The sequence below is a fragment of the Entelurus aequoreus genome, linkage group LG18 (genome assembly GCF_033978785.1).
Source record: "Entelurus aequoreus isolate RoL-2023_Sb linkage group LG18, RoL_Eaeq_v1.1, whole genome shotgun sequence".
Classification (NCBI taxonomy): domain Eukaryota; kingdom Metazoa; phylum Chordata; class Actinopteri; order Syngnathiformes; family Syngnathidae; genus Entelurus; species Entelurus aequoreus.
In genome coordinates, this window is record NC_084748.1 from 3,157,548 (window position 1) to 3,170,971 (window position 13,424).

At 38.4% G+C, this 13,424-nt stretch overlaps 1 protein-coding gene across 1 annotated transcript in view; it reads left to right on the plus strand.

Moving 5' to 3' along the window:
- The first annotated feature begins 717 nt into the window (after positions 1-717).
- Positions 718-13,424, plus strand: part of haspin (histone H3 associated protein kinase) — a 32,179-nt gene continuing 19,472 nt past the window's right edge. The window contains exons 1-5 of the mRNA XM_062025989.1: positions 718-1,167; positions 3,202-3,312; positions 6,298-6,441; positions 9,048-9,191; positions 10,553-12,281. Coding sequence (XP_061881973.1) covers positions 1,007-1,167; positions 3,202-3,312; positions 6,298-6,441; positions 9,048-9,191; positions 10,553-12,281 — 2,289 coding nt within the window. The 5' untranslated portion in view covers positions 718-1,006. The remainder of the gene's footprint in view (positions 1,168-3,201; positions 3,313-6,297; positions 6,442-9,047; positions 9,192-10,552; positions 12,282-13,424) is intronic.

Below are 13,424 nucleotides of genomic sequence, written 5' to 3' on the forward strand. Positions count from 1 at the left end.
GAGGATTGAGGAAACCCCTCATGAAACAGGCTTGTAGAGATGAAATAATATATATATATATATATATATATATATATATATATATATATATATATATATATATATATATATATATATATATATATATATATATATATATATATATATATATATATATATATATATATATATATATATATGTATGACTATTCATATATGTATATACTTTTATGAGTGTGGTGGCCCTTTTGGATCCTCATACAATTTTGTGGGATTTTATTTTTTTAAATTGCCATTGCTCAAAACAAAAAAATATGGATTTAAATTATTGACTTAGGACTCCAGTTACTTCACCACACACATTCCCTTTTGCCTTTTTTTTTTAATCATGTCTTGTGTTTTTCCCATAAGAAACAGGACAAAAAGGGCATAAAAACTTGTATTTTTTTTTTTTTTTACAATATATATCGACAGTTAGGCCTGAAGTTGATGTAGAGATCTAAGTGTTGAATAATATAAATAAAACATTATATATGAATGAGAACCGGGACCAAGCCTAAGGAGAAAAAATGTTTCTTTGTATGAAAAATATCAAAGTGGCCCGCACATGCTTTCATTTTTCAGTGTGCGGCCCTAGATGGAGAAAAAGTTTGGAATTGCAATTCCTCCGATACACCAGAGGGCGCTGCCATTTAAATCCACACACTTTATCGTTTGCATCATCCGGGTACTGCCGTTTGAACGCTCGAGCGGGGATCACTTCTTAGTCAACGCTGACACATTTGCCCCAAAAAACTGAAATATATTCATAACTACAAACACGGACGCTGTTTTCTTTACATTTTTTTTTTTTTTATCGTTTATTGTATGTCTTTGACGCAGTTTGGAAGAAAAAACACCAACCCGAGTTTACAGTTTGTAACACGGACGCTTTTTTTTTTTTAGGTCACTTTGAAGATAATACGCGGGATGCTTTTGTTTACTAACACTTCACAATAATAGGTAGTTCTAGTGTGGAATATCCAGGATGACGCGGCAAGAACAACCCAAGGCGGTGTACTTGAAGACTTACGGGAGACGACTACGAAAGCTGACCGCCTGGATATCACCGCAGACCCGCAAGGGAGTCTTCGACAGCAGCCGGACTACAGACGGCGACGAGTCCGTGTTTGAACCCACTAAAGTCAGGTACAAACACACTTGACATCTGCCTAAAAACAGGAAACACGTGGAATTTAAATCAATCAATCAAAGTTTACTTATATAGCCCTAAGTCCATAGTGGATCTTGCATAATAGTGTGAGAGTCCAGTCCATAGTGGATCTAGTTAATAATGTGAGAGTCCAGTTCATAGTGGGTCTAGCATAATAGTGTGAGAGTCCAGTCTATAGTGGATCTAACATAATAGTGTGAGAGTCCAGTCCATAGTGGATCTAGCATAATATTGTGAGAGTCTAGTCCATAGTGGATCTAACATAATAGTGTGAGAGTCCAGTCCATAGTGTATCTAACATAATAGTGTGAGAGTCCAGTCTATAGTGGATATAGCATAATATTGTGAGAGTCCAGTTCATAGTGGATCTAGTTAATAGTGTGAGACTAGTCCAGTCCATAGTGGATCTAACATAATAGTGTGAGAGTCCAGTCCATAGTGGATCTGGCATAATATTGCGAGAGTCCAGTCCATAGTGGATCTAACATAATAGTGTGAGAGTCCAGTCCATAGTGGATCTAGTTAATAGTGTGACTGTGAGACTAGTCCAGTCCATAGTGGATCTAACATAATAGTGTGAGAGTCCAGTCCATATTTGTTCTAGTTAATAGTGTGAGACTAGTCCAGTCCATAGTGGATCTAACATAATAGTGTGAGAGTCCAGTCCATAGTGGATCTAACATAATAGTGTGAGAGTCAAGTCCATAGTGGATCTAACATAATATTGTGAGAGTCCAGTCCATAGTGGATCTAACATAAAAGTGAGAGTCCAGTCCATAGTGGATATAAAATAACAGTGTGAGAGTCCAGTCCATAGTGGATCTAACATAAAATCAGATATACTGGCCCCGAGACACATTTTTTTCCTCTAAATTTGGCCCCCAGAGTCAAAATAATTGGCCATGACTGTATGAAAAAAATATTATTTTTTTTTGTTTTCAAATTCATTAAAATTAAACAACTAAAAAAAGACTTGGTCTTCTTTTGTTTAAATAAATTCATATATTTTTTTACTTTGCTTCTTATAACTTTCAGAAAGACAATTTTAGAGAAAAAATACAACCTTAAAAATGATTTTAGGATTTTTAAACACATATACCTTTTTACCTGTTATATTCCTTCCTCTTCTTTCCTGACAATTTAAATCAATGTTCAAGTAAAAAAATTTTTTTATTGTAAAGAATAATAAATACATTTTAATTTAATTTTTCATTTTAGCTTCTTTTTTTTCGACAAAGAATATTTGTGAAATATTTCTTCAAACTTATTATAATTAAAATTCAAAAAAAATATTCTGGCAAATCCAGAAAATCTGTAGAATCAAATTTAAATCTTATTTCAAAGTCTTTTGAATTTCTTTTAAAAATTTGGTTCTGGAAAATCTAGAAGAAATAATGATTTGTCTTTGTTAGAAATATAGCTTGGTCCAATTTGTTATATATTCTAACAAAGTGTAGATTGGATTTCAACCAATTTAAAACATGTCATCAAAATTCAAAAATTAATCTTAATCAGGAAAAATTACTAATGATGTTCCATAAATTCTTTTTTTAATTTTTTCAAAAAGATTCGAATTAGCTAGTTTTTCTCTTCTTTTTTTCGGTTGAATTTTGAATTTTAAAGAGTCGAAATTGAAGATAAACTGTTTCAAAATTTAATTGTCATTTTTTTCGTGTTTTCTCCTCTTTTAAACCGTTCAATTAAGTGTAAATATCATTCATTATTAATAATAACATAGAGTTAAAGGTAAATTGAGCAAATTGGCTATTTCTGGCAATTTATTGAAGTGTGTATCAAACTGGTAGCCCTTCACATTAATCACTACCCAAGAAGTAGCTCTTGGTTTCAAAAAGGTTGGTGACCCCTGGTCTACAATATACAGTTCAGCTTTTTTATTCAAATCATATAGAAGAAACTTGTGTTGATGCATTTTTATACCTCCCTGACCTTTTTTTTGACTGTTTTCTCATCTACTGTTAATCCTGTAACATGTGTTTTCACATTTTCAGAAAGAAGAAAGCCAATTCCAAAGGAAAGGTAGTCCGCTCTACGAGAAGGAAAGCAAAGGAGAATATCGATAGTCCTATACATCAACATGTTCTACTGGGCAAGACCACCAGGTAAAGAAGCATGCAATTACTAGTTACCAATTACTCACTGCAGATGAGCGGGTATATTCGGGTCTATTTTCATACAAAAAGCACCCTGGATTTTAAGGCGCATTAAAGGGGTCATATTATGATTTTTTTCCTCTGTGTAAAACTAATCCTTGTGGTCTACATAACATGTAATGGTGGTTCTTTGGTCAAAATGTTGCATAGGTGATGTTTTACACATCATCTTCAAGTTGCTTTCTGACTTATCTTGTCTTATCAGGATGCGCCGTTTTGTGGGCGGGTCTTATTTACGTGGCTCACCTTCAACAGCGTTTTTTCACCGTCATCTTGGTCTTACCGGTAGTTTTCAGTGCTTCCATAGAGAGTCTACTGACAGATATAAGTTAGAACTGTACGCTACTTTGTATTACAGTCATGTGATTTTTCCGTCTATAGTTGGAAATCCGTCTTTTTTATCTCTGTAAAAATATAAAAAAATATTTTTCGTTTTTTTCCCCGTTTTTTCCGACCTACAACCTACTGAAATAATTTTTTTTTATTTAAACGGGGATAGCAGATCCATTCTATGTGTCATACTTGATCATTTCGCGATATTGCCATATTTTTGCTGAAAGGATTTAGTAGAGAACATCGACGATAAAGATCGCAACTTTTGGTCGCTGATAAAAAAAAGCCTTGCCTGTAGCGGAAGTAGCGTGACGTCACAGGTTGAAAGGCTCCTCACATTTCCCCATTGTTTACACCAGCAGCGAGAGCGATTCGGAACGAGAAAGCGACGATTACCCCATTAATTTGAGCGAGGATGAAAGATTTGTGGATGAGGAACGTGAGAGTGAAGGACTAGAGTGCAGTGCAGGACGTATCTTTTTTCGCTCTGACCCTAACTTAGGTACAAGCTGGCTCATTGGATTCCACACTTTCTCCTTTTTCTATTGTGGATCACGGATTTGTATTTTAAACCACCTCGGATACTATATCCTCTTGAAAATGAGAGTCGAGAATGCGAAATGGACATTCACAGTGACTTTTATCTCCACGACAATACATCGACGAAGCACTTTAGCTACGGCGCTAACGTGATAGCATCGGGCTTAATTGCATATGGAAACAAAAGAAATAAATCCCTGACTGGAAGGATAGACAGAAAATCAACAATACTATTAAACCATGGACATGTAAATACACGATTAATGCTTTCCAGCCTGGCGAAGCTTAACAATGCTGTTGCTAACGACGCCATTGAAGCTAACTTAGCTACGGGACATCACAGAGCTATGCTAAAAAAATTAGCGCTCCACCTACGCCAGCCAGCCCTCATCTGCTCATCAACACCCGTGCTCACCTGCGTTCCAGCGATCGACGGAGCGATGAAGGACTTCACCCGATCATCGATGCGGTCGGCGGCTAGCGTCGGATAGCGCGTCTGCTATCCAAGTCAAAGTCCTCCTGGTTGTGTTGCTGCAGCCAGCCGCTAATACACCGATCCCACCTACAGCTTTCTTCTTTGCAGTCTTCATTGTTCATTAAACAAATTGCAAAAGATTCACCAACACAGATGTCCAGAATACTGTGGAATTTTGCGATGAAAACAGACCTTTTTGTATTGGATACAATGGTGTCCGAATACTTCCCTTTCAACCATTGACGTCACGCACATACGTCATCATACATAGACGTTTTCAACCGGAAGTTTCGCGGGAAATTTAAAATGTCACTTTATAAGTTAACCCGGCCGTATTGGCATGTGTTGCAATGTTAAGATTTCATCATTGATGTATAAACTATCAGACTGCGTGGTCGCTAGTAGTGGCTTTCAGTAGGCCTTTAAAATCTCTTTGCCGACAACTACGGTTTTCCCGTAATGAGTATTCAATTCATTTGGATGAATGGGCTATGTATTTATGTCAACTGTTGAACATTTTTCAATTCTTTAAACACTAAAACATCTTTAAATGGTGCTTTCTTCGCAAAGTTTTGCATGTTCAATTGCTGAATAACCAGGAGCTTTGGAGGGGTTGCCCCCCTTGTCCCCCCACCAGGGCACCGCCCTGGACCTGGCTGGGGACCTGCGGCCCCCAGACCTGCGGCTTATTTTGAGTTCTTTTCATTAAGTTCAAATCACACGCCTGGTATTAGAAATGGCAACAGTGGTGGATAAATTCCCCACAACAAGAGGATAAGGAAAAAGGAGGAGCTTATTCACTTTGGCGTCAGGCAACAACGGCGGAAGTGCGCAAATGTGCGGATCCCAAATATACAACAGTATGACCCAATAGGTAATAGAAGTTGGTTTTGCATAAAAGGTCGAAACAAAACGCCAGATAGTGTCTCCTAATAGGCGCCATTTTGGGGTCCTTACACACACACACCATAATAATACTGCATGTTGAAGCACAGTACGCCTGACTACCGTAGCCATAATACTCCACGTTCCATCAAGCGATACGGCTTCGTAGCTTACCAAAGTTGTACTAAAATATTCTGACATATTCTCAATGAAACATCGTAATTTTGTACTTGCTAGCGTCATTTATTGAACAGTTATCAACCTGCAGTCCATACGTATCTTATATGTGACTGCTATCTACTGGTAACACTTAACACTACACCACATAAAATTGCTCAACATGAATTAATACGTACATTAAGCGCATTGTCGATTTTTGAGAAAATTAAAAGATTTTAAGTGCGCCTTATAATGCGAGAAATACTGTCATCAACTTGTGTTTGTTTTTGTGTGTTTTTCTGAGGAGTGCTGCATGTCTCGCACAAGTTAACCTGCTTCAGACAGCTACGTATGTTTATATTTGAATAATGCAAGGTTTGTTCACTGAGTACTAGCATAAAAAAACACTTGGATGGTACAATTACAAAAACAAAATGCCGAATGTCGTGTTTACTAGTTTGTATCTTTGAATGACCAATAACAGAGCATGATTGATTTGCAGAGGCTTTCTGTACAAACTGGCCTGCTCTTTGTTGTTGCAGAAGAAGAAAAGCCGTCTCCGTAGCATCCCCTGTAGCTGTGAGAAGGAAGCGGAGGCCTCGCCAAACTACCAGTGAGAGTGAGGATGACATGGCGTTTTCCATAAAAAGCCATCCCAATCCACTTCAGGTCAATACAAGTTTGAAGTAAGTACTTTTTAATACCAGCACAGGATAGGACTTTTTTTTATCCCACATTGGGAAAGTTCCACGGTTTAAGCAGTAAAAAAATATATAATAGCACTATATACTGTACCTAAATGTATTTCAATACTTTACGATACTTTTTGATACTTTTCCAAATAAAGGGAACTACGAAAAATGTCAATATTGGCTTTATTTTAACAGAATATCTAACACTACATTGAACACTCACAGTCAAAGAACAATTTTACAAGGTTAAAATATCAATTAAAAGGCATTGCAATGGCATTGACCCTGAAGGGAACGTCTGCCCTGTGCTCCTCGACTACAGTCTGCACCGGATCGAACAGCAGGACAGGTGTAACAACTACATTATTACCTGTCACTCTTTATACCTCCTTGTGAAGTGAATGCTCCTTATGATTTTTGCATTTGGAGCAGTTGGAAGTGGAGAGGGAGTCGAAGAGACAGAAATTGGCTATAAAGTCCAAGGCAGAATCCACTGAAGCAGAAACAAAAAGGAAAATGCAAGCTGCTCAGATATTTGCCAGGAAAGCTCATGTCAGAGCCATCAAAGCAAAAATGCCAAAGTAATGTGTAAATAATGTCAATAAGTAGATGAACCATCTGTGGCTGTGAAGTGAACACTAGCAAGGTTGTAAATACTGTATAGAGTAGGCTAACCCATGTGGTTCCTGTGGATGTGAACACAAGTTGTAATTACTGTAGTGACTAAATAACATAGTGACTGAAACAGACAGTAATGTGTAAATAATGTCAATAAGTAGATGAACCATCTGTGGCTTTGAAGTGAACACTAGCAAGGTTTTAAATACTGTATAGAGTAAGCTAACCCATGTGGTTCCTGTGGATGTGAACACAAGTTGTAATTACTGTAGTGACTAAATAACATAGTGACTGAAACAGACATAGTAATGTGTAAATAATGTCAATAAGTAGATGAACCATCTGTGGCTGTGAAGTGAACACTAGCAAGGTTGTAAATACTGTATAGAGTAAGCTAACCCATGTGGTTCCTGTGGATGTGAACACAAGTTGTAATTACTGTAGTGACTAAATAACATAGTGACTGAAACAGACATAGTAATGTGTAAATAATGTCAATAAGTAGATGAACCATCTGTGGCTTTGAAGTGAACACTAGCAAGGTTGTAAATACTGTATAGAGTAGGCTAACCCATGTGGTTCCTGTGGAGGTGAACACAAGTTGTAATTACTGTAGTGACTAAATAACATAGTGACTGAAACAGACATAGTAATGTGTAAATAATGTCAATAACTAGATGATCCATCTGTGGCTGTGAAGTGAACACTAGTAAGGTTGTAAATACTGTATAGAGTAGGCTAACCCATGTGGTTCCTGTGGATGTGAACACAAGTTGTAATTACTGTAGTGACTAAATAACATAGTGACTGAAACAGACATAGTAATGTGTAAATAATGTCAATAAGTAGATGAACCATCTGTGGCTGTGAAGTGAACACTAGCAAGGTTGTAAATACTGTATAGAGTAAGCTAACCCATGTGGTTCCTGTGGATGTGAACACAAGTTGTAATTACTGTAGTGTCTGAAACAGACATAGTAATGTGTAAATAATGTCAATAACTAGATGAACCATCTGTGGCTGTGAAGTGAACACTATGTAAGGTTGTAAATACTGTATAGAGTAGCCCCCAGACCCGTGGCTTATTTTGAGTCTTTTCCATTAAGTTCAAATCACACGCCTGGTATTAGAAATGGCGACAGTGGTGGATAAATTCCCCACAACAAGAGGATAAAGAAAAAGGAGGAGCTTATTGATTTTGGCGTCAGGCAACAACGGTGCAAATGTTCGGATCCCAAATATACGTTTGTACAACAGTAGGAACCAATAGGTAATAAAAGTTGGTTTTGCATAAGAGGTCGAAACAAAACGCCAGATAATGGGGTCCTTACACACACACACACTATAATAATACTGTATGTTGAAGCACAGTACGCCTGACTACGGTAGTCATAATACTCCACGTTCCATCAAGCTATCCGGCTTCATAGCTTACCAAAGTTGTACTAAAATATTCTGACTGATATTCTCAATGAAACATCATAATTTTGGTGTTGCTTGCTTACGGGTACTTGCTAGCGTCATTTATTGAACAGGTATCAACCTGCAGTCCACACGTATCTTATGTGTGGCTGCTATCTACTGGTAACACTTAACACTACACCACATAAAATTGCTCAACATGAATTAATACGTACATTAGGCGCATTGTCGATTTTTGAGAAAATGAAAAGATTTTAAGTGCGCCTTATAATGCGAGAAATACTGTAATCAACTTGTGTTTGTTTTTGTGTGTTTTTCTGAGGAGTGCTGCATGTCTCGCACAAGTTAACCTGCTTCAGACAGCTACGTGTGTTTATATTTGAATAATGCAAGGTTTGTTCACTGAGTACTAGCATAAAAAAACACTTGGATGGTACAATTACAAAAACAAAATGCCGAATGTCGTGTTTACTAGTTTGTGTCTTTGTATCGCCAATAACAGAGCATGATGGATTTGCAGAGGCTTTCTGTACAAACTGGCCTGCTCTTTGTTGTTGCAGAAGAAGAAAAGCTGTCTCAGTAGCATCCCCTGTAGCTGTGAGAAGGAAGCGGAGGCCTCGCCAAACTACCAGTGAGAGTGAGGATGACATGGCGTTTTCCATAAAAAGCCATCCCAATCCACTTCAGGTCAATACAAGTTTGAAGTAAGTACTTTTTAATACCAGCACAGGATAGGACTTTTTTTTATCTCACATTGGGAAAGTTCCATGGTTGAAGCAGTAATATATATATATATATATATATATAATAGCACTAAATACCTAAATGTATTTCGATACTTTTCGGTACTTTTCAAAATAAGGGGGACCACAAAAAATTTCATTATTGGCTTTATTTTAACAAAAAATCTTAAGGTACATTAAACATATATTTATTATTACAATCGAAGAACAATTTAGTCCTTAAATAAAATAGTGAACATACTAGACAACTTGTCTTTTAGTAGTAAGTAAACAAGCAAAGACTCCTAATTAGTCTGCTGACGTATGCAGTAACATGTGGTCATTTATCATTCTATTATTTTGTCACATTATGAGGGACAAACTGTAAAAAATTATTATTAATCCACTTGTTCATTTACTGTTAATATCTGCTTATTTTCTGTTTTAACATGTTCTATCTACACTTCTGTTAAAATGTAATAATCACTTATTCTTCTCTTCTTTGATGCTTTACATTAGTTTTGGATGATACCCCACATTTAGGTATCGATCTGATACGAAGTAGTTACAGGATCATACATTGGTCATATTCAAAGTCCTCATGTGTCCAGGGACGTATTTACTGACTTTATAAACATAATATGAATTTTTTTTAAAGGAAAAAAGATTGTGTGACGATAAAAAATATCGATGTATTCATAGTAGTATCGACTAGAAATGCTCCTGTACTGTATCAGTACAGTGGATGTCAGGTGTAGAGCCACTCATGGCGTTTGTTTATTTCGTGACGCCGTGAGCTACGGTGTGTAGTGAAGCATGTTTAGCTATTCCTCCCCCTTTACTACATTACAAATATACTTGTATATAACACATTAATGGAGGTGTTTGGATGTTTTGTAAGGGCTTTATAGGCAGAATAGAGCGACTCCTATAGGCTCCATTGTAAGTGGATTTTGATCGCATTTATTTAATATTTAGAAGGCATTAAAAAAAAAACCATCCGTCTTCATGTCTTTCATAATAACTGTGAACGATAGGCAAAATTCCCCCCAAAAAATGCAGTTCCCCCTTTAAACTTAAGGAGTTTCGTGATTTGAAACTTACACAGAACTCATGTAATTGATCTTCAAGGCTCATGACGATCAATTACACTTATGGGAATTCCTTCTCTTGTTTCTTATTGGGAAACTTGCTTTAAAATAATTTACGAACCCTGTTTAAGAATCGACAAAGCTAACTGTAACTTTAGTGACACACTTATTGCACACATATGGCATGTATATGTACTTGTCAAAAATACTGAAAAAATTCCTCAGGTCATCTCTACTTCCTGTTTTCCACAGTATTCCGGGACCTTCTGCGTCCCGCTTCGTGACCTGCCGCCAGCGCTTGGTCAGTAAAAAAACCAAACTCAAGAAAGTAACTGCCGTTGACTCTTCGGAGGACTTCACTTCTCGGGAGCATAAAAAAACCACCCCACCTCCCAAGAGAAAAAGGCTGGATTCAAGCATGGATAGTTCCAACAGCAGCATGGCCGCCCATCCCTTGCAAGAGAATCTCCTCAATGAGTCGGCAGATCACAGTCTCGGGCCCTGCTCCAGGAATCCCATCTTTTGCTCTACGCCCTCTGTGTGCCCGGCCAGAAAAGGGCTCGACAGTGTGCCCGTGGCCATCACGAATCAGTCCCTCAACTCCTTGTCCTTGTCCGGCATCTGCATAGGTGTCAGCACATTGAAGGAAGACCTGGACCAACCAAGGCAGCCATGCTCTTCACCCCCTTCTGAGAATACGGAGCAGAAGAATCAAGCAGGCCAGTCTTTCCACGACGGAAACTCCTTTGACCTGTTTGCACACCCAGGTAGTGTGAACAAGACGGGTCGATGCTTCAAGACCAACACTTTCTCAGAAAGCGTACCGACTCCAGAAAGTAGCAGCTGCTTTGTGGTATCCATGAACGACTTACCGTCATCAGCTGAAGCGCTGAAGCAGAAATGTTTGGCCCAGGATTTCGATGTGAGAGTGAAGAGATTAGACCTCCTCACCGTTGGCCAACTTTCCAGCCAGACTGTCTTCTTCTCTTGCTCGGACCTCCTTAGCTCCACTGGCACCAAGCCAATGGCCGAGCCAGTTTGCATTGACCTTCTGCCATCACCACAACCGTCCTTCGATGCCAACAATAGGGAGTCAGAAACGTCATGTGTTCCTATCAACCCTTCACTGTCACCCTCAGCTCTTTCACCACAAGCGTCCTTCGATGCCAACAATAGGGAGTCAGAAACGTCATGTGTTCCTATCAACCCTTCACTGTCAACCCCAGCTCTTTCATCACAAGATGAATCGATGGAGCGATCGGCCTCATTACGTATTGTTGAATCTAGTCAGCACACCGACAGCAGCTTTGAGTTATTCACTTGTCCAGAGTTAACACCCAACTTTTCTGTACAACGGTCAACAGAGAAGCAGGGCGCAGATGGTTCATTTGGAAAGGAATGCAAAGTTTCGGTTAAAAGGTTGGATGTGTCCCAATTCAAAACTGGGCTGGTCCATAGAAAGACATCTGCAGGACAATTAGGACATGACGAAGACGCAGTGGACACACAATCGGAAGAAGAGAGCCTCAAGATTGCTTTGATCAAGAAATGTCAAAGTGACAAGCTGGTAGTAAGAATCCGGAGAATGACTTTAGCCCAATTGAAGGAGCTGCTGTGGAAAGTCGCCAAGTCCGACTCGCTCACAAAGGCTCCAGACTCAACCGGTGAGGTTGTGACGACAACGAGAGACTCTCAAGAGATATCGTCCGTGGCTTTTGAGAAACAGTCCTCTGGTTCCGGCACCGTTGTCGCGTCCGACAAAGAAGTTCCAGATCCCGGTGTGGCGGCCAAAAGGAAAAAGAAGAGGAAGAGCCCCTTGACAGGCCGGCCGGGCACAACCCGGAAGGCGTGCGTCAGCGGCCTGAGCGTGAGTCGCTGGAAGACCGACAGCAGGGTTCAAACCCCACACAGGTTTAGGAGGAAGAAGGCTGCTGACTGCACCATGGACGATCTGGGCTCAGCCCAAACTAAAGAACTGCACGTGAGTGCCGTACATTATCCTACATTCCAGCAGGCTTTTTTTTGGTATCTTCTCAAGGGACAACACAGAAATAGACTTACACAAACTTTATTGATCCAAAAGGGAAATTGTTCCACACAGTAGGTCAGTTACAAAGGATGGAAAGGATAAGGTTGGAAAGGATAATGCACACAAGGGCACAAAAAGAGGGTGAAAACAAAGGTATAAAGTAGACTAAAAATGTACCATGGTAGCAATATCAAATGTTATATTTACATATTATATATACAGTATATAATATATACTGATATATTATATTATATTATTATATAATATATACAATATATAACAAACCCCAATTACCATGTACATTATTACAGTAGATGTAACAGCTGCAGCAAAAAAAAAAGGGCAGCATAAAATAAATAATAATAAATACTCCCTTTTGCAAGATACTGTAAATCCAGGGTTCTCCAATACCAGAGTGCGGCCAAAGGGCCATTCGCAGCCAGCAGCTAATTCCCTAACGGCCCGCAACACATTCTAACAATACTATTTAAAAAAAAAAAAAAAAAAATGTGGAATAAAAGCGCAAACAGATGAAATGTAACGAGAAAAAGTTGCAATGTTGACTCTAATAACACAAAGTTTCCAATGCAGGCTGTTTTTCTTTCTTTAAAACTGTCATTGCTCAAAATATAATAATGAATCAAAATGTATGTTGTTATGAATTATTAATATATTAAGGCTCCAATTACTTCACATCAAAAATTCCACTCTTAAATATTTTTAGGGGAAATATTGCATATTTTGTGTGTTTGCCATTCAATAATAATATAATAAAACAATTATAATGTGACGGATAGATCTGGAGTTGATCTAGACCAGGGGTCACCAACCTTTTTGAAACCAAGAGCTACTTCTTGGGTAGTGATTAATGCGAAGGGCTACCAGTTTGATACACACTTAAATAAATAGCCAGAAATAGCCAATTTGCTCAATTTACCTTTAACTCTATGTTATTATTAATAATTAATGATAATTGGTGGCAGAGGGGTTAGTGCGTCTGCCTCACAATACGAAGGTCCTGAGTAGTCGTGAGTTCAATCCCGGCCTCTGGATCTTTCTGTGTGGAGTTTGCATGTTCTCCCCGTGACTGCGTGG